The following is a 21,653-nucleotide window of genomic DNA, read 5'->3' on the forward strand; positions in this document are numbered from 1 at the left end:
GGTAGTGATGTCCTCATTCTCCAGAGGGAATCCAAAGAACTCACAAGTAGGAAGGTTGCAAGGGAAATTTCCAGTGTTAAATGAAGAGAGTTTGTAAGCAAGGCTAGGCTCTGACCCACTATCTTGCTCTCCTGAACTTGCATGGCTGTGTGTATGGGCACAGCCACTCAAACACATCTCTTCACTGTCTTTAGCTTAGATATGCTGCCACCAAGTGGTAGCTCTATGTCTTTATTCTCTGCCTTTCAACTTTGCTTTCCATTCTTTGGGAATTATTTTGCTCAAGCCCCCCAGACTTAACCTATGGAACCTAACATCATCAACAACAAAGGTTTCTACACCTTAATATAGAACACATGTGTCTTTATTAGAGGTCAGTTTATCCAAACACAAACTGAAAATCAAAACGCACTTCTTGTTTTCACTCCTTTCTAATCTTCTCTCACTTGGGTCTTTTGTGCCTCGCTTTGCCTTTAGAGAATGGTCTGGTCATTCTGGTGGGAATTAGCTTCGTGTTGAAAAGATCCTCCAGTTACTTGTCACTTCCCTGAGTCTCTGGATGCTCAAACCTTTGCAGCCATTCCTGGGAGGCCCTTGCCCAGTCTGGCCTTTTCCCAGTATTTTTCCAAGGTGTTCTGCTGGGTAATTGTTGTTGTTGTTGTTAGTACTGTCAAGTTGACCATGTCTCATAGCAACCCTATGAACAACAGGTCTGTACCCTGCCTGTCCTGTGACATCCTCATCATCTCTGCTATACTTAAAAGACCAGAGACTAGTACACTCCAGAGTGAAACCTCAGTATCTGATATACTGAAGCCCATTATTCCAGGCTTGTGTCAATCCATCTCTTGAGAGTCTTCTCTTTGGCTGATCCTCCACCTTTCCAAGCATGATGTCCTTTCCCAAAGACTGGTTTTGTAGCTCAGCTTAAATGTCCCAAAGGCCTGGCTTTCCTCTATAAGAATAAAGGAGAAAAGTGAAGTATTTCTGTCTGCTACTAGAAACTGTAAATGTGCATGAGTCGCTATAATCAATCCCAGAGGGCTGTTATCGCTGAACTTTTCTTGTGAACCTTTGATCTCTCCATCTCCGTATGTGGCTTGAGTCTGTATATTGCAGGGAGCTGATTTAGCCTGAGCTAACTTGCTGGCTTCTCTTAGCAACCTCCTTGGTAACTGGCTTCTCTGTAACAGATCGTCTCAGAGCCGTGTTTCTTTACAAGAGCTCTCTGATTACAGCTTCTCTTTGCAGGCGGGTTCTCTTTTAATTGAAGGCACAGCTCCACAAAGTCCAGCTGAAGGACCGTTTGTGAGGAGAGTCACTAAATTACTGATTAGCTTTTGCACCTTATATATACCTTTTCTCTCTAGAGCCTCCTTCGCTGAGGTTCTGTGTCACTGACTTCCTCTACCACCCACCCCTCACAAGTAAAGCCAAGAGTTGCGTTGTAGGCAGATCGGCTTGCTTCAGAGAATGAGATTCACTAGCAATACCTTGAGTCTGAGGCAAACTAGTCCCTGTTCTGTTCAAGGCTGAAAGTGATCCAGACCATCTCGGGGATAGGGAGCAATGCTTGGTGTGGGACATGAGTCCCAAGGCACTTTCCCGTTCCCTATCGTGTTCTTTCCTCCTAAAGTGCAAAGATGGAGTGTTTTAAAAGCAGGGGTTTGCTGGAGGGCATTATACTGAGTGAAATATCTCAATCACAAAGGGACAGATACTGCATGATGCCACTGTTGTAGAATGGGACTGACATCAGGGTTGGGGTAAGACTGAGGAAAAAACTGGATAAATTATGTATGCTGTATTGAAACAGATGAGGGAAAGAACAGATTAGAGGTGATATATGATTGGGTATTATGGTTAGCATAGGAGTCCAGAATTAAGGTTGCATAGAGAATTGTATACCAATGAAGAAATTTTTCTTTTTTTCTTTTCAAAGAGAGGAGCGAACTGGAGGGGAGGGGTGGGCAGGGAGAAAAATGCAGCAATGAATGAATGGGAATCCAAAATCCCTGTAAATGTTCATTAAAATTAATTTTAAAAAAGGAAGCAGGGGTTTGAATTTGCTCATTCTTATTTTGGCCCCCAAATTCTTCTGTGCAAAAGAATTATCTGTATTTCATCTAGAAATTGTGTTCATTTGTACATTCTATTACTGTATGTACACAATAAAAATCACCTGAGGTTCCAGAGTCGCTTGACAAGGGATTGTGTTAAAATGTAGATGATGATGATGATCATTCACTTGATCTGGATGAGGTAGGCAGATGATCAGCAGGGAGTTCAAACCAGAATGAACTTATTTAAAACCCTCTTTTGAAGTTAATAAGCCCCTGTGGTGCAGTGATTGAGTGCTAAGGAAAGATTGAGAAAGATGTGGGAATTTGTTTCTTTACAGATTACAGCCTTAGAAATCCTACGGGCAGTTCTGCTCTGTCCAGGTTGCTATGGGTTGCTATCCATTGATATTGACTTGATGGTAATAGATTTGGGGTGTTTGTGTGTGCGTGTATGTGACCGCAGCAATGGGCTTGGACATGGCAGAAATTGTGAGAACAGCACAGGAAAGGACAAGATTTTGCTCCTGTTTTGGTAGTCTTTTGTGAGTCATGAGCAACTGAACAGCACCTAACAACAACAACAACAGCAACAGCAACCACAGAACTTGTTTTTTTATCTACATACTGATATGATGCCAGGGAGGAACAAGACCCATCAAGTTGACTCTAACCCATAGCAATCCTATAGGATAAAGGATAGCTCATATCCTTCTCATGAGGAATGACTGGTGGGTTTGATCTGCCTACCTTTTAGCTAGCAGCTGAGAGTTTTAGCCACTTCTCTACCAGACCTTGGAAAAGGGTCCAAAACAAAAACTCATTGCCATTGAGTCTCATGACAACCTTCTGTCTAGTTTCTCAGGCTGTAAATCTGTACAGGACAAGACTGTTTGTCTTTCTGCCACCTAGTTGGGAGTGGATTCCATCAATCGACCTGATCGATACCATTTCAACATGTAATGCATTAATAAGTCGTCATGTTACTGTATCCAGCACAGAGCACATGCAGAGTTTATATTCATAAGTTTCAGCACCAAAATGTTCCCATGTGGCCAGGGCCCTGGGTTTAGTATCCTTTGTCCAAAGAATTGAGCCGAGTTAGACAAAAACAGGAAAGTCAGTGCCACCATTTCAGTGGCTCTTACATGAGTGACCAGGGCCTGGAAAAGACTCAGTGGTCTCCAAATGAATAAACTGGGAGCATTGACTTTGCCTCGGGCCATGTAGAGAGGCTTCTTCATGGACGTGATGTTGTCATGTACCATTGAGTTGGAACCCACTCGTAGTGGACTCTGGTGGGTTTTCAGAGGCTATAATTCGCATGGGAATAAATAGAACCATATTTTTCACCACAGAGAAGTTGGTGGATTCAAACTGTGTACCTTTTTGTTGGCAGCACAGTTCCTTTACCACTAAGTCACCAGAGCTCCATAAGGAAATGATAGGAAGACATTTATTGGAAGCCAGAACTCAGCTGGCTTTAGGCTAGACAATCCAGGATTCTCACCAGCCCATGTCTTCTCTTTGTAGACCAGGCATTCCTTGGGCTTAGAGACCACATTTTACCCAAGCCTGCTCTCCCCAGCCTAGCTCAGCACTTGGTCTACACCACCTTTCTCCCTTCTACAAAAACCAACCAACCAACCAAACAAACATACCAGCTAAAATTATGTTGATTCTGACTCAGGGCAAGTCCATATGTTACAGAGTTGAACGGTGTTCCATAAGGTTTTCATTGGCTGATTTTTCAAAAGCAGATCACCAGACCTTTCTTCCAAGGCACTTCTGGGTGAATTCAGACAGGTCATCTTTTGGTTAGTAGGCAATGGGGGTTAGTGTGTCGGAATCAGTGAGACTGGCTTGGGACAAGGCAGGCTTCAGAGCTGTGGTCCATAACAACAAGTCAAACTCTTTTTGTGAGAAATATGATTTCATCAAATATTCCATTTCTGATTTTCCATTTCCCTTGAAAATCCAACTCCATTGCTACATTATTTGCAGCTTCACTGACTGAATAAGAAGAAACAGTCTGGATTGTTTATGTTGCTTCCAAGCTCTCTGGAACTATAAAAACTATAATTCATGTTTTCTTATACAGTCACAAGTCTCGATGCACTGGATATGTCCTTTATAACATTTTGTGGGTTGATTTCTTTTAAGTTGCCACACCCTTTTTTGCCTATAGTTCCCAGTTACCATTTGGGACTACAATCTTCTTCCTTCTCCAAGTAAATAAAAAGCAAAATAACATGGAGTGAAAGCCTTGGAATGGAATAAAGAAGGCTTTGTGTGAAAGCATTTTGACGACACTGCTTGCAGTGGAAACCAGGGCTTTGATAAGCTCTGGGGTGCCTGCTGGGAAGAGGGAGAAATATGGAAGCAGGGACTGTAGAGAACTTAGCGCCTCCTTCCATGTGATTCACTGTCTTTGCAAACCCGCTGGAGGTACTGACAGCTCTGGGTCGGTCCCCACTCAGCGGTACACGCCAACAACTTAGAACTTTGTGTGGCACACTGATGGTGAACAGCCCGCAAATGGCATTTCTACACAAGCAGCAAAGGCGAGTTAATGTCGCCTTAACAGTGAAGCAGAGTTTTTATAAAGCTCATCTGTTAAATCTGAAGTTAGCATCTTATTAGGCAACTGTGAAGAGAATAAAGGGATCCCTCATGGCACAGTGGTTAAGCACTCGGATCCTAGCCCAGTGGTAAGTCCCGGGTACCACCCCCACCCCCTCCTCACAGCTGCTTTGTGAGGAAATGAAGTGTCAGCCTGCTTTTGTAAGAAATGCAGTCTTAGAAGCCCTGAGGATCACTTCTTCCCTGCCCTTGAGGGTTGCTAGAGGAGTCAGAAGGGACTCAGAGGCAATGGGTTTGGGTTCAGGAAAAGTAAGAAGGTAAGCTAAAAACTAAATAACACAAATAAAATACAATGTATACAGATTTTATATGCAAACCAATATAAAGGAAAAATAATATTTTAAATGTAATTACTAAATTTAGATTTAAATAAATCTCTTATTAGTAATGTGAAAAATTAAATCTTGATGCTTTTATTTTAGTGTGTATTTCCATAGATATTTACAATAAAATACTAAAAAAGAATAAAACCAAGCAGTAGGCTGTATCTGGGAACAGAACAAGAGGATACAAAACATGACTGAGCTTTTCTCAAGTCAGAATTCCACTGTGATTGTCTAACTCCACTGATAAAGATTTTCTCCTGAAGGACATCCTCCCTGGAGAAGTCTTGGTTTCCTGTGTGAATGCCACAAAGAGAAGTGAGAAAGGAAGTGAGGAAGGAGCTCTTTGAACGGCTGCTAATTTCCTACCGATGAGAAGTCCATTGCACCTGAAAGTGTGTGTTAAGGAGGCTGCCTTCAAGAGCACTGGACTCCACTTTGGGAATACCCTGATAGGTTGCATACAAGGCACCCTCTAGAATAAGAATTTTGAGTTTTTTATCTTTACCTCCAATTCCATGTGGCATAGAAGCAGGTGCTTAGTCAACTAGATACATGTGGTCACATTGTGTGTAAATGGTGATGAAATGGACAGGTAAGTGCATTGGGAAGGTTGGGGCATATCTTGATGCCAAGAGCACCGTATCTTAGTTTGCATTTAATTGAATGCAGATCATTTATTTGGAAGGTGACCATAGGAAGTGCTGGCAGAGAAAGGAAGAAACTCAATCAGAGGTGTTTTGTAAAGCATGCTACCCGCTGGGGAAGCCTGGGAGATAGTGTAGAACATGTACCTCAAAGTCATCCTACCCTGGGGCTGAGAGCTGCCCAATCATGTCAGTCATTGCTGGAGGGAGGTGAGGAGTACACCTGGCAGGTGTGCTGGGTCAGCGAACACTGAAGGGGGCTGATCACTAAGGGGACATTGTTAGGGCCCCAGTAGCATCTGCTGCAAACCACACACAGGAATAGCTTCCTTTGCCATGAGTTTGGTGGCTAAGAACATTTCTGTATGGTAGACATAAATGTTAAATCTTTTTGTTTTGACATGCTGTGTTGCTTGGCCATTTTAAACAGATATTTAAGACACAGTCTGCTCTTATCCTGGAGACTCTGTACATACTGTGAGCTTCAGTGGTTGCCTTTGCTGTAGTTGTGACTTTGAACAATTTGTACCTTCTTCATTCCACCTCTCATTCATCTGTAGACCAATTCCTACACAACAAAGGGACTTTAAATATGTGAGAGTTTCTGTATTGAAGCACAGTTGTCTCCATAAGAAAACTCTTACCCCTTGTAATCATTTCCGTTTTAGCCATTTCTTTTCATAAGTTGCTCTGATGTCTTCTGGCGATGCAGTGGGTAGGGAGTTATACTATCAACCCAGAGGCAGGCAGTTCAGGTCCACTAGCTGCTCAATAGAAGAAAAATGAGCTATATTCTTGTGTGCAATTTACAGTCTCTTTGACCCCACTGGAGGGTCAGCTGTGAATCTATTCTGACTTGAAGGCAATGAGGTTTGTGCAGTTTAAGGTCAGATGGCCCTTTGCTTCTCCTTCTCCTTTTTTACTTCTCACTTTCTCCCATCACCCTTTATTTTCCTCCTACTCTTCTCCTTCCCATCATTTCTCCAGGAGGCACTGGATTCCATCCCACCTAGTGCAAAGCAAGCCAGTCATGTTTGGAGTGACCCTTGGATACTCACCACACTGTTGCTCCTTGCTCTGAGGTGACTCTTGGGCTACACAACTTACTTACTGAAAAACATTTTTGGTTTTTCTCTTGGTCACAACTGCAGAATGTGATAGTTGGTCTAGAGAGTAGTTCCACAGTAGTTGATATTTTACTGCATAATCTACTCAGACTTGACTTTATATTAAATTAACTAGACATAAAATCTGAGTAGTTTCCATTGCAGCTAAATGGTCTAGATTTATGTCCCCTGAGGAGTATCATATGGGCCTCTCATATACTTCACTGTTGCCCTTGGCTCATTCCTTAATTAAGTTGCCTGCCTGGACTCTCTCTCCTCAGCTCAAGATTCTCTCTTTCCGGGTGTGGGGTCTTTCTGACAGACTCACTAAATAAGGTAACTGTATGTAGCTGGCTCACCCCAGAAGGATATGGTGACCCCATCGCCTTTTTATTTAATTTATTTATGTCTTTATTTTCTCTGCTGAAGTGAAAAGAACTTTGCACTTTCTCCTTGGAGCAGCAGGCTCCAGTGCATTTGAGTTTATTTTTAACTGACAAGCGGTGAAGGTTAGTGAGCATTTGGAACGTGAAGTCACAAACCCCTGGAGACCAGGAATGTAGGGATTTATTGTACTGTTTTTCTTTACAAAATGTCTTTTGTCTGGCAACAGACTTCCTTTATCTGCAAGGTCTCTCTGTGCATTTCACTCACTCATGTTATTCTAAGAGTTTGTCATTACACTAGGATTAAACTCAAAGCCCAAGAGAGTTTCATCATATATTAACTTCACATAATAGAGGCACTTTTATTTTATTTACTGTTACAAAAATAATAGCAGCTCCTTTTAGGTATTTAGTGTTGTAATATGCCAAACCGCAGTCATCTATGCCCAAAATATATAGGACGAAGCTTTATCATCTTTGCCTCCATCAAGCTGTACTTTCTCGAAGACATAACTGTTCTTCTGGAAGTCCCTGGGATATTCAGTACTCTTTTACAACACCACAGCTTAAAAGGATCGGTTCTTCTTTCATCCTTATTCATTGTTCAGTTCTCAGATGCATAGCAAATGATTGAAAAGACTACAACCTGAATCAGACACACTTTAGTCCCTAAACTGACATTGTTGCTCCTCAGTAATTTGGAGAGGTCCCTAACTGCAGACTTTCCCAAACAATATGTCTCCTGATCTCCTGTGCTGTTACCAAGTGTATTATTGATTGTGGAAGATGATGTCATTGAAAGTCTCAGTCTTCTTTCCATCTATCTTGATATATTGCTTATCAGTCCAGTGGTGAGAATTATATTCAGATGTAAAAATGTTGACTGGGCTAAGTCCTTGAAATGTAATATGTATGAAATTTCAGAATGTGTGGAAATTTAAATACAATTGTAAAAAAGAGTGCAAACAGCGTAAGGATGACAGTATCTGACCTCTACTAACTCCACAAAGGGAAACAGTCCTTATCAACAACATCCTCTTGTACAAAACCAGTTCCCATAAGGTCAAGTATGTCCTTTAGCTTCCCTAACTTAGTTCTCCTAAACCCAAGACCGATATTACTGCTGCATTGGGTCCAAAATCCATTGTAATTATCATACTGATCTCACGGCATCTTGCTCATGTTTATGGACTTTCTTTGAGAAGTTAATGGGTTATAAATCAGGTTGGCAACAGGATACAATTCCTCCAGCTTCTCAAGAATTCTTGTAATGCACTTCCCCCTCTCCCCCACCCAGGCCCCTCAGAACCTCAAGTGTCAAATATCCTAGGGGTCACTGTGTCCTCAGAGTGATCGGAGCCCAATGCTGGACATCACAGGGATCACAATGCACTTTTACCTTCAATTCCATGGCTTAGGTCGGTATTAGAAAATTCTCTTAGTCCTACCAGTTATGAGATCTTCCCTCAGTTCTCCAACAAGCTTGAGTGAAGGCCCCTGGCTCTGGCTCCATGGGCAGCTATCTACTTCATGGGCGATCTCAAGCCATCTCTGTCTTACATTGGTCTCTGGTTTTCTGTTCAGGCTACTGCAGTAGATCCCAGTCTGGCTGGCACAGGGGTCTCTGGCCCCAAACAATGAGTGCTACACTCTGCTTCCTTTTCCTTGTAGTCAGACTCCCTACTTGTGCTGCCAAGACCACTCTATTTAACATCTGGTGGATGGGCAAAAGTGACCAATCCTATAATGATTACTTTATAAACACCCTGATTTAAGTCCCTTTCCATTCATGTGGTGAAAGTCAAAGCTGATGGCTAGGAAAGCCATTTTGAACAGTAATCCCTTGACACCATACTAGTGTTAATCCACAAAAGCCTTCATTACTTCAGATGTAGAAGACTTGAGTTCAGATGAATAAAATTACTGTTAAAAACTGTAAATTGAAAAAAAACCCCTGTAAATTGAGTTCTGTTTTTTTAATTGTTCTTTGCCTAGGCCATTAGCCTAGGTATGCTGTGAGTCAGTTCTAACTCACCTATAAAGACAGAGCAGAACTGACTCATAGCATTTTCTAGGCTGTAGTCTTTATGAGAACAGAGCACCAGGTCTTTTCTTCAGTGGAAGTGGGTTCAAAGCACAGAACCTTTGATTAGCACCCAGCGCTTAACCATTGTGCCACCAGAATTCTTTATGTTGCGTTTAATAACTGGAGTGCTCCTTGGAGGCAAAGACAATAACATTTCATCTCTCATACTTTGAACATGTTGCTAGAAGAGGCTATTCCTTGGGAAGGTATATCATGCTTGTAAGGGTGGAGAGTCATCAAAAAATGATGAAGACTCCCATCAAGATGGATTGATACGGCGACTGTGGGATTGGGCTCAAGTGTATCACAGTCGGTGAGGCTGGCACAGGACTGTACAGGGTTCAGATGTGTTGTTCATAGGGTCGCTATGAGTCGTACTCCCCTCAAGGATACCTAACAATAGAGATAACAACAACCTAACAATAATAATAGCAGCTGATTTATTTAGGTACTGTTTACACAGAAAGGAACCCTGGTGGCCTGATGTGTGATGTAATGTGTTAACCGGGGATTCTGATTTCTACTAATTGTTCTTCTCCTGTAAGATTTACAGCTTTGAAAACCTGGTGGAGATTCACCACGAATCAGAGTTTTCAGGAGTGTGAGCTTTGATTTGCTTTGGTTTATCCATGCGTGTATGAGCACTGGTGGTACAGTAGTTTTAAGTGTTCATTTGCTGACTGCAGTATCAGAAGTTTGGATTTACCAGCTGCTCTGCAGGAGAAAAACATGGTAGTCTGCTTCTGTAGAGATTATGGCCTTGGAAAACCCCTGGGGAAGCTCGAATCTGTCCTACAAAGTTGCTATGAGTCCGAATGGATTTAATGACAATGGGTTGGAATTTTGGATGTATCTAGGAGTCCTTGGGTGGTATAAACAGTTAAGTACTTGGCTCTTAACCAAAAGATTGACAGTTTGGATCCCTCCAGAAGTGCTTAGGAAGAAAACCTGGTGATGTTCAGAAAGGTAACAGCATATAGTCTTTCATGGACTGAGGTTGATGCAATAGCAGTTGATTTTATGTGCTAAGGTACTGTGCTAAGTACTTTGCAAGCTTACCATTTCATCTTCATGACAAACTTAGGAGATAAATACTACACTACCACTTCTCCAGTAAGAAGAAGAGACATTGAAAGTACCCAAGGAGCTTAACTCAAAGCAATTGTGGGCACACGGTTAAAATAACAGCCACCATTTCTCTTTGTGTATGAGAATTTGACCTTCACTTGACTTCCTTATCAGATTTCCAGAACCAAGAAGTCAACCTAGGGTCAAGTTTGCAAGCTGTGTTTCATCATATTGCATATGATGAAAATTACCCCTGATTGGTAAAAGGCATTTGGAACCAGGATGAGCTTTACATGAACTACAGATATGTGACAGGGATCTCATACATTGGACTTATGAATCAGGTGACTCTTGTAAAGGGCTTGCTTTGATAATATAGAAAGAGGACCAGCTTAGATAATCCCTATGGCTATAATTAGTTTTATAGTTTCATTTTTTCCTTTCTTTTTTAACAGAATTTTCCATTTAGAACCAATTTCATAGTTGTTAGAAGCCCATTGAGATGACTCCAACCCAATGTGATCCTATGAACAGTAGGTCTAAACCTTGCTCTATCTTACACTGTCCTTATCATTTCCACCATGCTCAAGTCCATTGCTACAATCACTGTGCCATTCCATTTTATTGAGGATCTTCTCTTTTCACCAATCTTCTACTTTTCCGAGCCTGATATCTTTTACCAAGGACTGATGTCTCCTGATCGTGTCCTCAAAGTATGCAAAATAAGGTTTCACCAGCCTTGCCCCTGGGGATCACTCTGGTTGCACCTCCTCCAAGACAGAGTTGTTTGTTCTTTTGGAAATCCATGGTGTATTCAATACTCTGTGCCGGTACCACAATGCAGAGGCATCATTTCTTCTTCAGACTTCCTTATTCAGTTCCACATGCCTATGAAGTGATTGAAAATGCCATGGCTTGGGTCAGGCACACCTTAGTCTTTAAACTGACATCTTTTCTCAATGGCGCTTTAAAGTGGTCTTTAAAAGCAGGTTTGTCCAATACAATACATAGTTTGGTTTCCTGATTGCTGCTGTTAAGTATGTTGATTAAAGTTCTAAGAAAAATTAAATCCTTGGCAACATCAGTCCTTTCTCTTTCTATTATGGTGGTACCTGTATGTCCAGTGGTGAGTTTTTGTTTTCTTGATACTGAATTGTAATCCATATTGAAAGCTTAGCCTCTGATCTTCAGTAAGTGCTTTGTCCTCACTTTCTGCAAACAGGATTGTACTCTGTTATGGAGAATTACTTTAGAAGTAGGTAAAAGTAAGTAGCAAAAATTCCAGAGGCCCTATATACCTTTCACCTAGGCTCCTCTGTTTAGCATAATCAACTATTACTCTCTTACATATGCATTTAAAAGCTATCAAATTGATAAAATAAGCATTGGTACAGTTCATAGTTTTCTCAGTTGCTTGCTTTGCATCTGAGAGCTAGACAGTGACTAAAGATGACAGAAGAAGAATTGATGCCTTTGAGTTGTGCTGGAGAAGAGTATTGAACATTCCATGGACTGCCAAGAGAACACACAGATCTACTCTGGAGAGAATGAAGCCAGGTTATTCCTTGGAGGCAAGAATTTTGAAGCTCCAACTTGCATACTTTGAGCATGTCATCAGGAACGACCCGTCCTTGGAAAAGGAAATTCATGCCCACAAGGGTAGAGGGTCAGCACAGGGGTGGGAGACCCTGGGTAAAGATGGACTGACATAGGGTCTGTGGCAGTGGGGTCAGGTGTGTCAGATGGTGAGGTTGGCTCTGAACAGGACAGTGCTCATAGCCATTGTTCATAGAGTTGCTGTGAGTCATAGTCAACTCGATGGAACAACAATAACACCATAATATACAGACTAAACTACAGATATTTTTGAAGAGTACTAGTCAGTTACATCGTAGAATGTCTCTCAGGGTGAGTCTGTCTGAGTTTCTTGATGAGTGGACTGAGGTTATGAGGCCCGTCAGTTGTGGATTTTATTCCCCTTTGTGCTGCACCTTTTGTAGGTGTCATTAGGTGAATGGACACATGCTTGGATTTCTTTGAAGAAAATTGCTGAATTATATATATTGTCTCTTAACAAGTTGCCCGTGTGGGAGGACAAGATACCAATTCTTAGCCTTCATTTCCTTCCAGATGTTGAAATGCTTCAGGCCAGTACATCTAGCTCAATCTCTGGAGACAGTTTCTCTCGGGCCACCAAGGACTCTATGATCCGCAAGTTCTTAGAAGGTAAGTAGTAGGTGTGAGGAAGGGAGCAAAGAGAGAGAGAAGTGAACACAGGACGTTCCCGAGGAGAGTTGCTCTACTCAAGGAATGGACTGTCACATGGGTGACGTACAGTGTGATTGGAGGTGCTCTGCCCCCATGTGCCTCTCTCATCCATCTGTTCTGTATGGGCTGGAAGTTCCACCATGCAGTCTCTCATTTAGGTAAGTGAGTTTCTTCCCACAGAACCTCATTAAAATCCAACATGGTTTATTTTATTTTTTAAAATTTTTTTTGCTATAAAGTATAAATAACTAAAATTGGCCGTTTTAATCATTTGTAAGTATATAATCCAATGACATTAATACTGTGCTACCACCACCAATTTGTTTCTAAAAGTCTTTGGTCACCTTAAACTGAAAGTCAGTATCACTTCAGCAATAATTAATTTCTCTCACCCTGTAACCTTTAGTAGCCAAATAGTGGTTAAGAGCATGGACTTGGGGCTGTACTCAGCTCTCCCTTCTATTAGCTGAGAAAGTTATGCAATTCCTCTGGGCCTCAATTTACTCATCTGTAAAATGAGGTTAACATTATGAAGATTACATGCGTAAGTTATGGCACGTTAAGCCCAAGAACAAGGCCAGGCACATAAATTAGAAGTTAATAAAGATGCTACCGAGGATTTCAAAGATGCTGAGTATTTAATTACACAGGTAATTTCTTAACCTTCTCCAGCCATTTACAACTTATGGTGGAGTCTGCTAACAGAGTGGATCTAGAAACCTGGGTGCTTAGAAGATGGGACTGAGGTTGGAACAAGTAATTGTGGTGTTTAGACTCTTGCTGTGGAATCGGGACCAAATCATAGCTGGCTCTTCATTGGGTTTCCCAAGCTGTAAGTCACAGGGGAGGAAACTGCCGATTTTTCTTTTTTGGAGCCCCTGGTGGATTTGAACTAGTAGAGGTACTGCCTTTGGATCAACAGAATAATTCTCTACTAACTAAGCTACCAGAGCTTTCTTCTTTGTCAGAGGAGCAACTTAAGAGCAGCTGTAGGCAAACTACATAAATTTTTTTTTTGTGAATAAACTTTATTTGAACATTGTCACACCTACTCATTTACCCATGATTTATGGCTACTCCAGTGGTGGCGTCCATAGCGAGTTGCACTGCTAACCCTGACAATATGTATCTCCAGTGGTTTGAATTCTCCATGGGAGTAAGGTAGGCCATCTCCTCTCATGAAGATTTGCAGCCAATGGAGAGTTGCCATGAGTCAGAAAAACCTCAATAGCAGTGAATAAGTGAATGAGTGACCTCATACTACAACGGCCAGGTCAAGTAATTGTCACAGAGACTGTCTGACTCACAAATCCTAAAATATTTACTATCTAAAACCAAACTCATGCATAGCTGTCAAAGTGATTCTAACACATTGCAACGTTCCACTGGGTTTCTTAGACTATAAATCTTATTTTTGGGAGAAGACTACCCATCTTTCTTGGAAAGAGTGTCTGATGGAATCGAACTGCCACCCTTTTGATTAGCAGTGCAACACATAATCACACCACCACAGCTCTCTTATTTACTATCTAGGCCTTGAAAAAAAGAGAAATGTTTTAAAAACCTGACTTTAAAAACATAAAGCATTTCCCTGAGAGAGAAGTCCTGGACACCGGTATAGAGGGGTAAAGAGATTTACCCAAGATTTTCTAACCCGTAATCAGCATCTGTGCTTTAAGCATTAGATGACCCTGTCACCCTCTGGAAAAAGTAGTCCCGCTCCGTCCCAGCCTTCTTCCTGAAGGGACTGCATGGCAGGCAGCCATCCATCATCTCTAATTCATCACTAGATCAGCAGCCACTTAGAAAGCTATTTGTGTGGGGTACTAGTGTCTAAATAATAAAAAATAACCTACGCAGGTTGTTTTAACCCTGAAGACCCCAGTTTCTCCATCCTCAACGTGAGATTGATGACAATACTTCCTCCACAGCACAGTTATAACAACAGTGGAGATGGTGTGGATAATATAGTTGGAATAGTACTTGGCATAAAGGAAAGTTCTCTGAAACTAGTTGCAGTTGTCATTTTGATGAGGAACAAAATTGGTGGTCGGAAATCCAGGATGCTGTCACCTTGCTGCCCATGTACCAGGGGATGGCCCAGAGAGTCCTTAGACCTTTGGGCTCTACTGTCTTTATCCTTAGTTCCTTGAAGAGGAATAACCGAATCCCAGCAGAAAAAAAACCCACCAAGATTGCTGAGCCTCGTGCTCTCTTTGCTGCAAGGACAGATTGCAAATAAATGTGCTATCAGTGCATTTTCTCAGTTGCCTCATGGGGTTCTGATGTGCTTATGCAGGAGATGATGGAGTTGAGAACCCTTTGCTGAATGAAATGCTCTTTGGATAAGGAATAGTCACTTTCTCTGCTCTTAGGGCAAAATAGAAACCATTTGGTTCTTTTGACGACTGCTTTTGCTTGTTTTCCTCCGACTCCCCTAGGCAACACTGTAGGAATGGCTGGTTTGCAAAGGGAGCTGTGCCATCTTGGTGAGAATGAAGACGTTTATCACACGGTAGTTGATGATGACTCCTTTTCTGTGGATGTGGCCAACAGACCTCCTGTTCCAGTGCCCAGGCCAGAGGCTAGTCCCCCTGGTGCTCACCAGCGGCCTGACAGTGAGCCGTACATTTCTAAAGGCAAGTATGCCCAGGGGTGATGCCCAGTGGGGTCTTCAGAGCACCTTAGCAGAAATTTCTTGCATTTTTTTAGCTTTATGATTCACTACTCAAGAACTGAATGGACCCATATGGCTTATAACCTGCCCCAGGACCTTCGTAACGGTACAGGGCATATTCTTGAGATGGACTATTACAGATCAGCTTTAGTTCTAGACTTTCCAGAGGCATTCACACATAGCTTCAGAGACATTTAACCATTTCCTCCTCCCTCTAATGGCAGAGCCGAGATTTGAATTCCAGTACGTTTCATTCAGAGCCTAGAAAGTCTTTAATCACTGTGTCATCCGAGCACTAAGGGAACTTTGACACTCATGAGTCATGACATCTGTATACTTTGGAGCCGTGCATACATTTTACCTGTTCCGCAGCTCATTTTATATCATAGATTGTTAATATGTTAAGTGGCTCTTCCTTTTATTCTCAATCTTCAAGGTGTTCAGCTCTTCACAGGTTTTAGGCTTGTATCCTTGTTCACTTTATCCTTTCTTTAATGATCTTTTAAATGGCCAGTCGTGTTCTATACTGGCCTTGACGTCTAGGTTGGAGAGTTCTCTGTTGTATCTTTGTTGTTGTCAGGTGCTGTTGAGTGGACCACAGCAAATAGTGATCCTGTGAACAACAGATCTGAGCCTGGCCTGCAACATCCTCACAATCTCGGATTTCTGTGACTCTTCATTAGTTAACGTCTTTTCAGAGTTTTCATTTTCATAACTTCACACAGCGGTCCTATGTGTGGATCCATAATTATGACTTGATTTTGGCGTTATTTATTTTAACACACAAAGTTTGTAAAGCCTTTTTAGGAAGAGATTTGCCTAGTATTTTACTTAGAATCTTCTTCGTCTCATAGTTTTTGCAGAAAAAAGTCAAGAGCGACCTGGGAATCTCTACATTTCCTCAGAAAGTATCAGGAAAGGTAAGCCGGTTATTAGCCTCAGCTTCTTTTTGTGGTGGTTACATTGTCTGGGCGATAGAATGCTTATGTGTGATATGTGTATCAGTAGTTCCTGGGCATTGAAGAATATGTCCTTAAGTTCTAGGTTCTACCATACAGTAACCCCAGTTCTCCTCTGAGTATCTGTTTATGGTAGAATTGGCTGACAATCTTGAATCACCATTTATCCTGATGGTAAATGGAGAGAGGTAGCTTTGGGCTTCCCTAGACTATGTCTCTGGGTGGTGCAAAAGGCTTAAACTCAACTACTAAACAAAAGATTATAAGATGCAAATCTACCCAAAGACCTATCATGAAAAAAAGCCTGATGACTTACTTCTGAAGTCAGTCATTGAATATCCTATGGAGCACTATTTACCCTGACACATACAAGGATGCCCTGAGACAGAGTTGGCTCAGTAACAGTAGCTTATCTGGGAATAGTGCTTGTTCAGTGATGGAATTCTCAACCTTCTTTGTTGAAAATTAGAGTTCAAATCTCAGTCAGTTAACTTCATGTGTAGTCACTCTGTCAGTTGAAAATTGTCTATTGCTGTAGTGTAGAGAACAACAATGTCAATCTAGAGACTAGGGTATGTCTGATGCAGGCTGTGGTCTTCATCAGAGACCTGGACAGTAACCAGAGATGACAGAAGAATAGTTGATGTCTTTGAGTTGTAGTACTGGAGAAGCATATTGAACATACCATAGACCACTAAGAGCACTAACAGATATGTCTTGAAGAAGGTGAAACCAAGCTACTCCATGGAGGCGAGGAGTTTGAAGTTCTATCTCATGTTTTGGGCGTGTTACCAGGAGGGACCAGTCCTTGGAGAAGGACATGATGCTTGGAGGGGTGGAGGGACAGCACAGGAGAGGAAAAACCCTGGATGAGATGGATTGACACAGTAACTGGGGTAATGAGGGTGGTTGTGTCAGAGCCTATGAGGTTGGCTCAGGACAGGTTTCAGAGCTCTCGTGCATGGGGTCACTAAGAGTTGTAGTCCCTCAGCAGCACATAACAACAACAACGTGATGTGGCACGGTTTGCAGCAGAGTTTCCTAAGCAAGGTGGACTAGGAAGAAAGAGCTGTAATATATTTGTGAAAATCCTATGGATCATGATTGTCAGTCTACAGGATATATAACCAAAAATTCCCATTTTAACCATTTGTAAGTGTGCAGTTCAGTGACATTAATATTGTACTGCCATAAGAAGCTGTGCAGCAGTCCCGAAGGCACGTGGTTCAAATCCACCAGCTGCTCTGCGGGAGAAAGTGGGCAGTCTTCTCCTGTGCAATTAACTGCTCCTGAAAACCTGCCAGAGGGTCAACTACGGGTCAGTTCTGACTCACCGGTAAATGACAACAAACATCACCGCTATTTGTTTCTCTATGTTTTTATCACCCCAAACAGAAATCCATTACTCCTTCAGCAATAATTCTTCAGTCCTCTCTCCCTATAACCTCTACTAGCCAAATAGTAATTAAGAACACAGACTTGGGCTGGACACGGTTCTCCTTTCTGTTAGCTGAGAAGATTCTGCAACTCCTCTGGGCCTCAATTTACTCATTTGTAAAATGAGGTTAATATTATGTTGATTAAACAACCCTGGCGCTTGATCATGGAGGTTATGCAGGGCTGGGAAGCATTTCATTCCGTTGTTCAGAGAAGTGCCTGGAGATGGAGACCAACTCAGTGGTAGCTAACAGCAATCACAACAAAAGAATGTTGAGCAAACCGGTCACACAAAGAACTTACAGAAAGTGTCCCTATAGCACACTCAGTGCAATCTAAACACTGAGATTGAGGCCAACAGGATGGAAGGAGGTGGCCCAGCACCCACTCTTTGCTTAATGATAGCCCTACCTGCTATTTACTCACGCTATCTAGACTAGCTAAACAGAGTTAACTTTTGATTCATTTCCTTATGCTAAACAGAGGCACTTAGTATTATCCCATTGATGATTCGTTTGAAAAGCAGCCCTGGTATACTCTAAGCATTTGAAGGCATCCGCAGGCCTTTGGTGTTGGGAAATTGAAACGAGGCTGGCTTGTACATTCTGTTTTCCCTCCCACCCAATCACTAACACCCTTAAAGACTAGCTGCCTTAAAAAGGACAAAACTGGAGAGGGTGTAGCAGGGTGTATGAGTGTAGATAGACGAGTAAATGACTGAGAATATTAGCAGGTGAGCTTCCTCAAGGCTTTGTTTCAGTAAACACTCGTGAAACCATCTCTCTTTTGCCTTTCTGCCATCTCCCTGAATGTTGTTGTTGTTGTTATGTGCCATCGAGTCGTTTCCGACTCATAGCGACCCTATGCACAACAGCTCTAAACCCTGCCCTATCCTGCGCCAACCGCACCGCCTCCGACACACCCATCCCGATTATCCCAGTCACCGAATCAATCCATCTCATAGAGGGTCTTCCCCTCCTGCGCTGTCCCTCCACCCTCCCAAGCATGATGTCCCTCTCCAAGGACCCGTCCCTCCTGGCAACATGTCCAAAGTATGTCAGACGAAGCCCCAGAATCCTTGCCTCCAAGGAGCAGCTTGGTTTAATCCTCTCCAAGATGGATCTGTTTGTTTTCCTGGCAGTCCAGGGTACATTCAGTACCCTTCTCCAGCACCACAGCTCAAAAGCATCCACTCTCCTTCTGTCCTCCCTAGTCTCCCTGAATAGATTATCCAAATGAGGGTCGGCTGGCACAACTGAGAAGCAGAGAGAGCCCTGCATAAATTGAGCTATTTTATTTACATTCCTCAATGGCCTCATCAGTCCTATGTATAGTTCCCCATGGTGCTAAGTAGAATGGAGTCTTAGCCTGGAGAAAGAGGGGAGTTAGCTTCATATTTCCCTGGCCTCACCAAAACAGAGAATTATGTGCTTGTATATAGAAAAGAAGTTGGCGCTGGAATACCCCAGGCATAGTCAGGTGAGCCTCAGCACTCAGCTTCTCCCTGATGACATTAGATCCAAGTCATAGTGCGTTGGTATTCCAGCCTCCACTGGCATGCATGTCATGTCTATCAGTTTGCAGTCATTACCGCCTGTGCTGCTTGGAGGCTGTGAGGTCAGTGAGAACTGGGGGTGGTGCTGGGAGAAGAGTCCTTGTTTGACTTTTCTATTAATTATATAGTCTCTTCTGAGAGTTTATTTTAGCCTAAAATCATGGCAGAAGTTATTTTTCCCAAAAAGGGGGACATTAGGCAGTATCTGGAGAGAGGGCTGCTACTGTTATCAACTGGTAGAGGTCGGGGATGCTGCTACCACCCAACAATGCGTAGAATAGACCCCACAACAAAGACTTCTCAACAAAGACTTAAGAGCGTCAAAACTAAGAGATGCAGGTCTAAGTGAAGCTTGGAGGAATCTTGAGACTCATCTGGTGGATTTCACATCTCCTCAGAATGTTGTGACCTGATTACTTCAGTGATGTTATTGCTGTTGGATGCAATCAAATTGATTCTGACTCATTGAACCCCATGAGATAGTAGAGCCACCTGTAGCGTTTTCTTGACTGGAGCCTTTAGGAGAAAGCCTTTGGGATGCAGTTATGTACTCTAGTGCTGATGGAAAACTTGTGGTTTTGAACCCACTTGGCCTCTCTACCGGAGAAAGGGTCTGATGATGTGCTCCTGTAAAGGTCACAGCTTAAGAAAACCTGATGGAGAAGTTCTGTTCTGTCAGGTCGAGTGGCTATGATTCAGTTGACTCAACAGCACCTACCAACAGTAGTTTTTATGAAATCTAATCATTTGCCAGGCCTTTCTTCCATGGACACTGTGGGTGGGACTGCCAACCTTTTGGTTAAGAGCTGAGTGCGTAACCATTTGTACCTCCAGAGTTTTGGGGTTTTGTTGGTTTTTTGAAATATTTGATTCCCTCATTATCATCAAGGTGGCTTGGACTTCCAGCAGCTCTTTAGAACAGGGTGACATTCCTCATGGGGTTTTCTAGACTGTACTATCTAGAGGAGCAGATGCCACATATTTTGAGTGAGGAGCAGTTGGTGGGTTCGAACCACCAACCTTTTGTTTAGCAGCCAAGTGTGTAACCACTGTACCCCTTGGACTCCTTTCAGTGTGATTGGCTGTGTTGTAGTAGCTGCTCCCCTCTCCCCTGATTCTGTGACATGTATTCCTTTCTGATTTCTTTTATAGTTGTTCTTTTGAGACATGTTCCCTTGACCTGTGACCAACCTTGTTAACCCTCTTCCCCACCTGCTCTGCCGGGAAGGGTGGGGAGCGGTACTATCAAACTGAGTATTGTCATTTTTTTCCCAGAGCCTGCCGTCAGACCGTGGAGGGACAGGCCTCAGTCAAGTGTATACGACCCTTTTGCTGGGATGAAAACACCAGGCCAGCGACAGCTTATTACCCTTCAGGAGCAGGTAAAGCTGGGCATTGTCAACGTGGACGAGGCCGTGCTCCACTTCAAAGAGTGGCAGCTCAACCAGAAGAAGCGCTCCGAATCCTTTCGTTTCCAGCAGGTAACTAGCTCCATGTAGAATTTGTTTTGCATCTATTTCTCCACTGAACTGTCAGCCCCTTGAGGGCTGGGCTCAACACTGTCTTGTTTATTGTGGAAACTGAACACCTGTGGCTCTGCCCATGAATGTGTGTGCGCCATTGTGAGTCAGCGTGTGTGTCCTGTAGTCTCTAACCACAGGGCTCCCTAGCTAATAGCTGCATCGTTTTCCCAGTTGCTCTGAAGCTAGATCAGGAACAAAGATTTGACTGTATTCTCTTCTTTCCCAGCCTTGTCTAAGTGCCTGCCCCTAGACTTACGCTTTATAGCTTTTTCCTTTTCAGACTCCCTCTCTCCTTACTGCCAGGGCAAGTCTCCTGTCACACATTGAGATGCAAGCAAAACTCAGAATGTAAAACGCCAAGCTGCACATATAAGACCCCCTAAATTAAAAGGACTAGCACACAAACTCTATTTCTACATATAGAAATATGCAATTATATGCAAATGCAGAGGCAGAGGTCTGGAAAGGACCACCCACACCCATCCCTGTGGTCACTTCTAGGGAGAATCTGGGTTTCAGGTATCAGAGAAGCCACTTGTTCCAACTGTATATGTAAAGTGGGTTTGGGTTTGTTTTTTTTTTATGAGAATGCACTCTGTGTTCTGTGTGTAATTTGAAACAACAAAAAAACCCCTCAACAGTAAAGTCTTAGAAAGCGTATTCCTTCTCCAACTCCTTCACATAAAAACAGAAGGACTGGAGCCCAGAGAGTGAAGTCATTGAACTATCAAGTGGCAGATTGAGTTAGGGACTCTTGGCTTTTCCCACTGCCTCCCCAGTAGTACCTCCTCAACATCTATTCTAACCTCTGCTCTCCTAACCTGACCTGACCATGCAGCCATTGAGGGTAGGAGGGCTAGGATGAGTGCCTGGTCTTCTTGGAGTGGATTAGGCAATGAGAGTAGGATAAAGCTA

General features: G+C 42.7%; 1 protein-coding gene across 1 annotated transcript in view; it reads left to right on the plus strand.

Annotated features, from left to right (window-relative positions):
- PIK3AP1 (phosphoinositide-3-kinase adaptor protein 1) overlaps positions 1 to 21,653 on the plus strand; it is a 153,063-nt gene that overhangs the window by 107,474 nt on the left and 23,936 nt on the right. Inside the window, exons 9-12 of the mRNA XM_006880206.1 lie at positions 12,450 to 12,545; positions 15,029 to 15,226; positions 16,119 to 16,184; positions 20,491 to 20,696. Of these exons, the coding sequence (XP_006880268.1) occupies positions 12,450 to 12,545; positions 15,029 to 15,226; positions 16,119 to 16,184; positions 20,491 to 20,696 (566 nt within the window). The remainder of the gene's footprint in view (positions 1 to 12,449; positions 12,546 to 15,028; positions 15,227 to 16,118; positions 16,185 to 20,490; positions 20,697 to 21,653) is intronic.

The sequence above is a fragment of the Elephantulus edwardii genome, unplaced genomic scaffold (assembly GCF_000299155.1).
Source record: "Elephantulus edwardii isolate Elephantulus edwardi_28Jun2011 unplaced genomic scaffold, EleEdw1.0 scaffold00006, whole genome shotgun sequence".
In the NCBI taxonomy this organism is placed as follows: domain Eukaryota; kingdom Metazoa; phylum Chordata; class Mammalia; order Macroscelidea; family Macroscelididae; genus Elephantulus; species Elephantulus edwardii.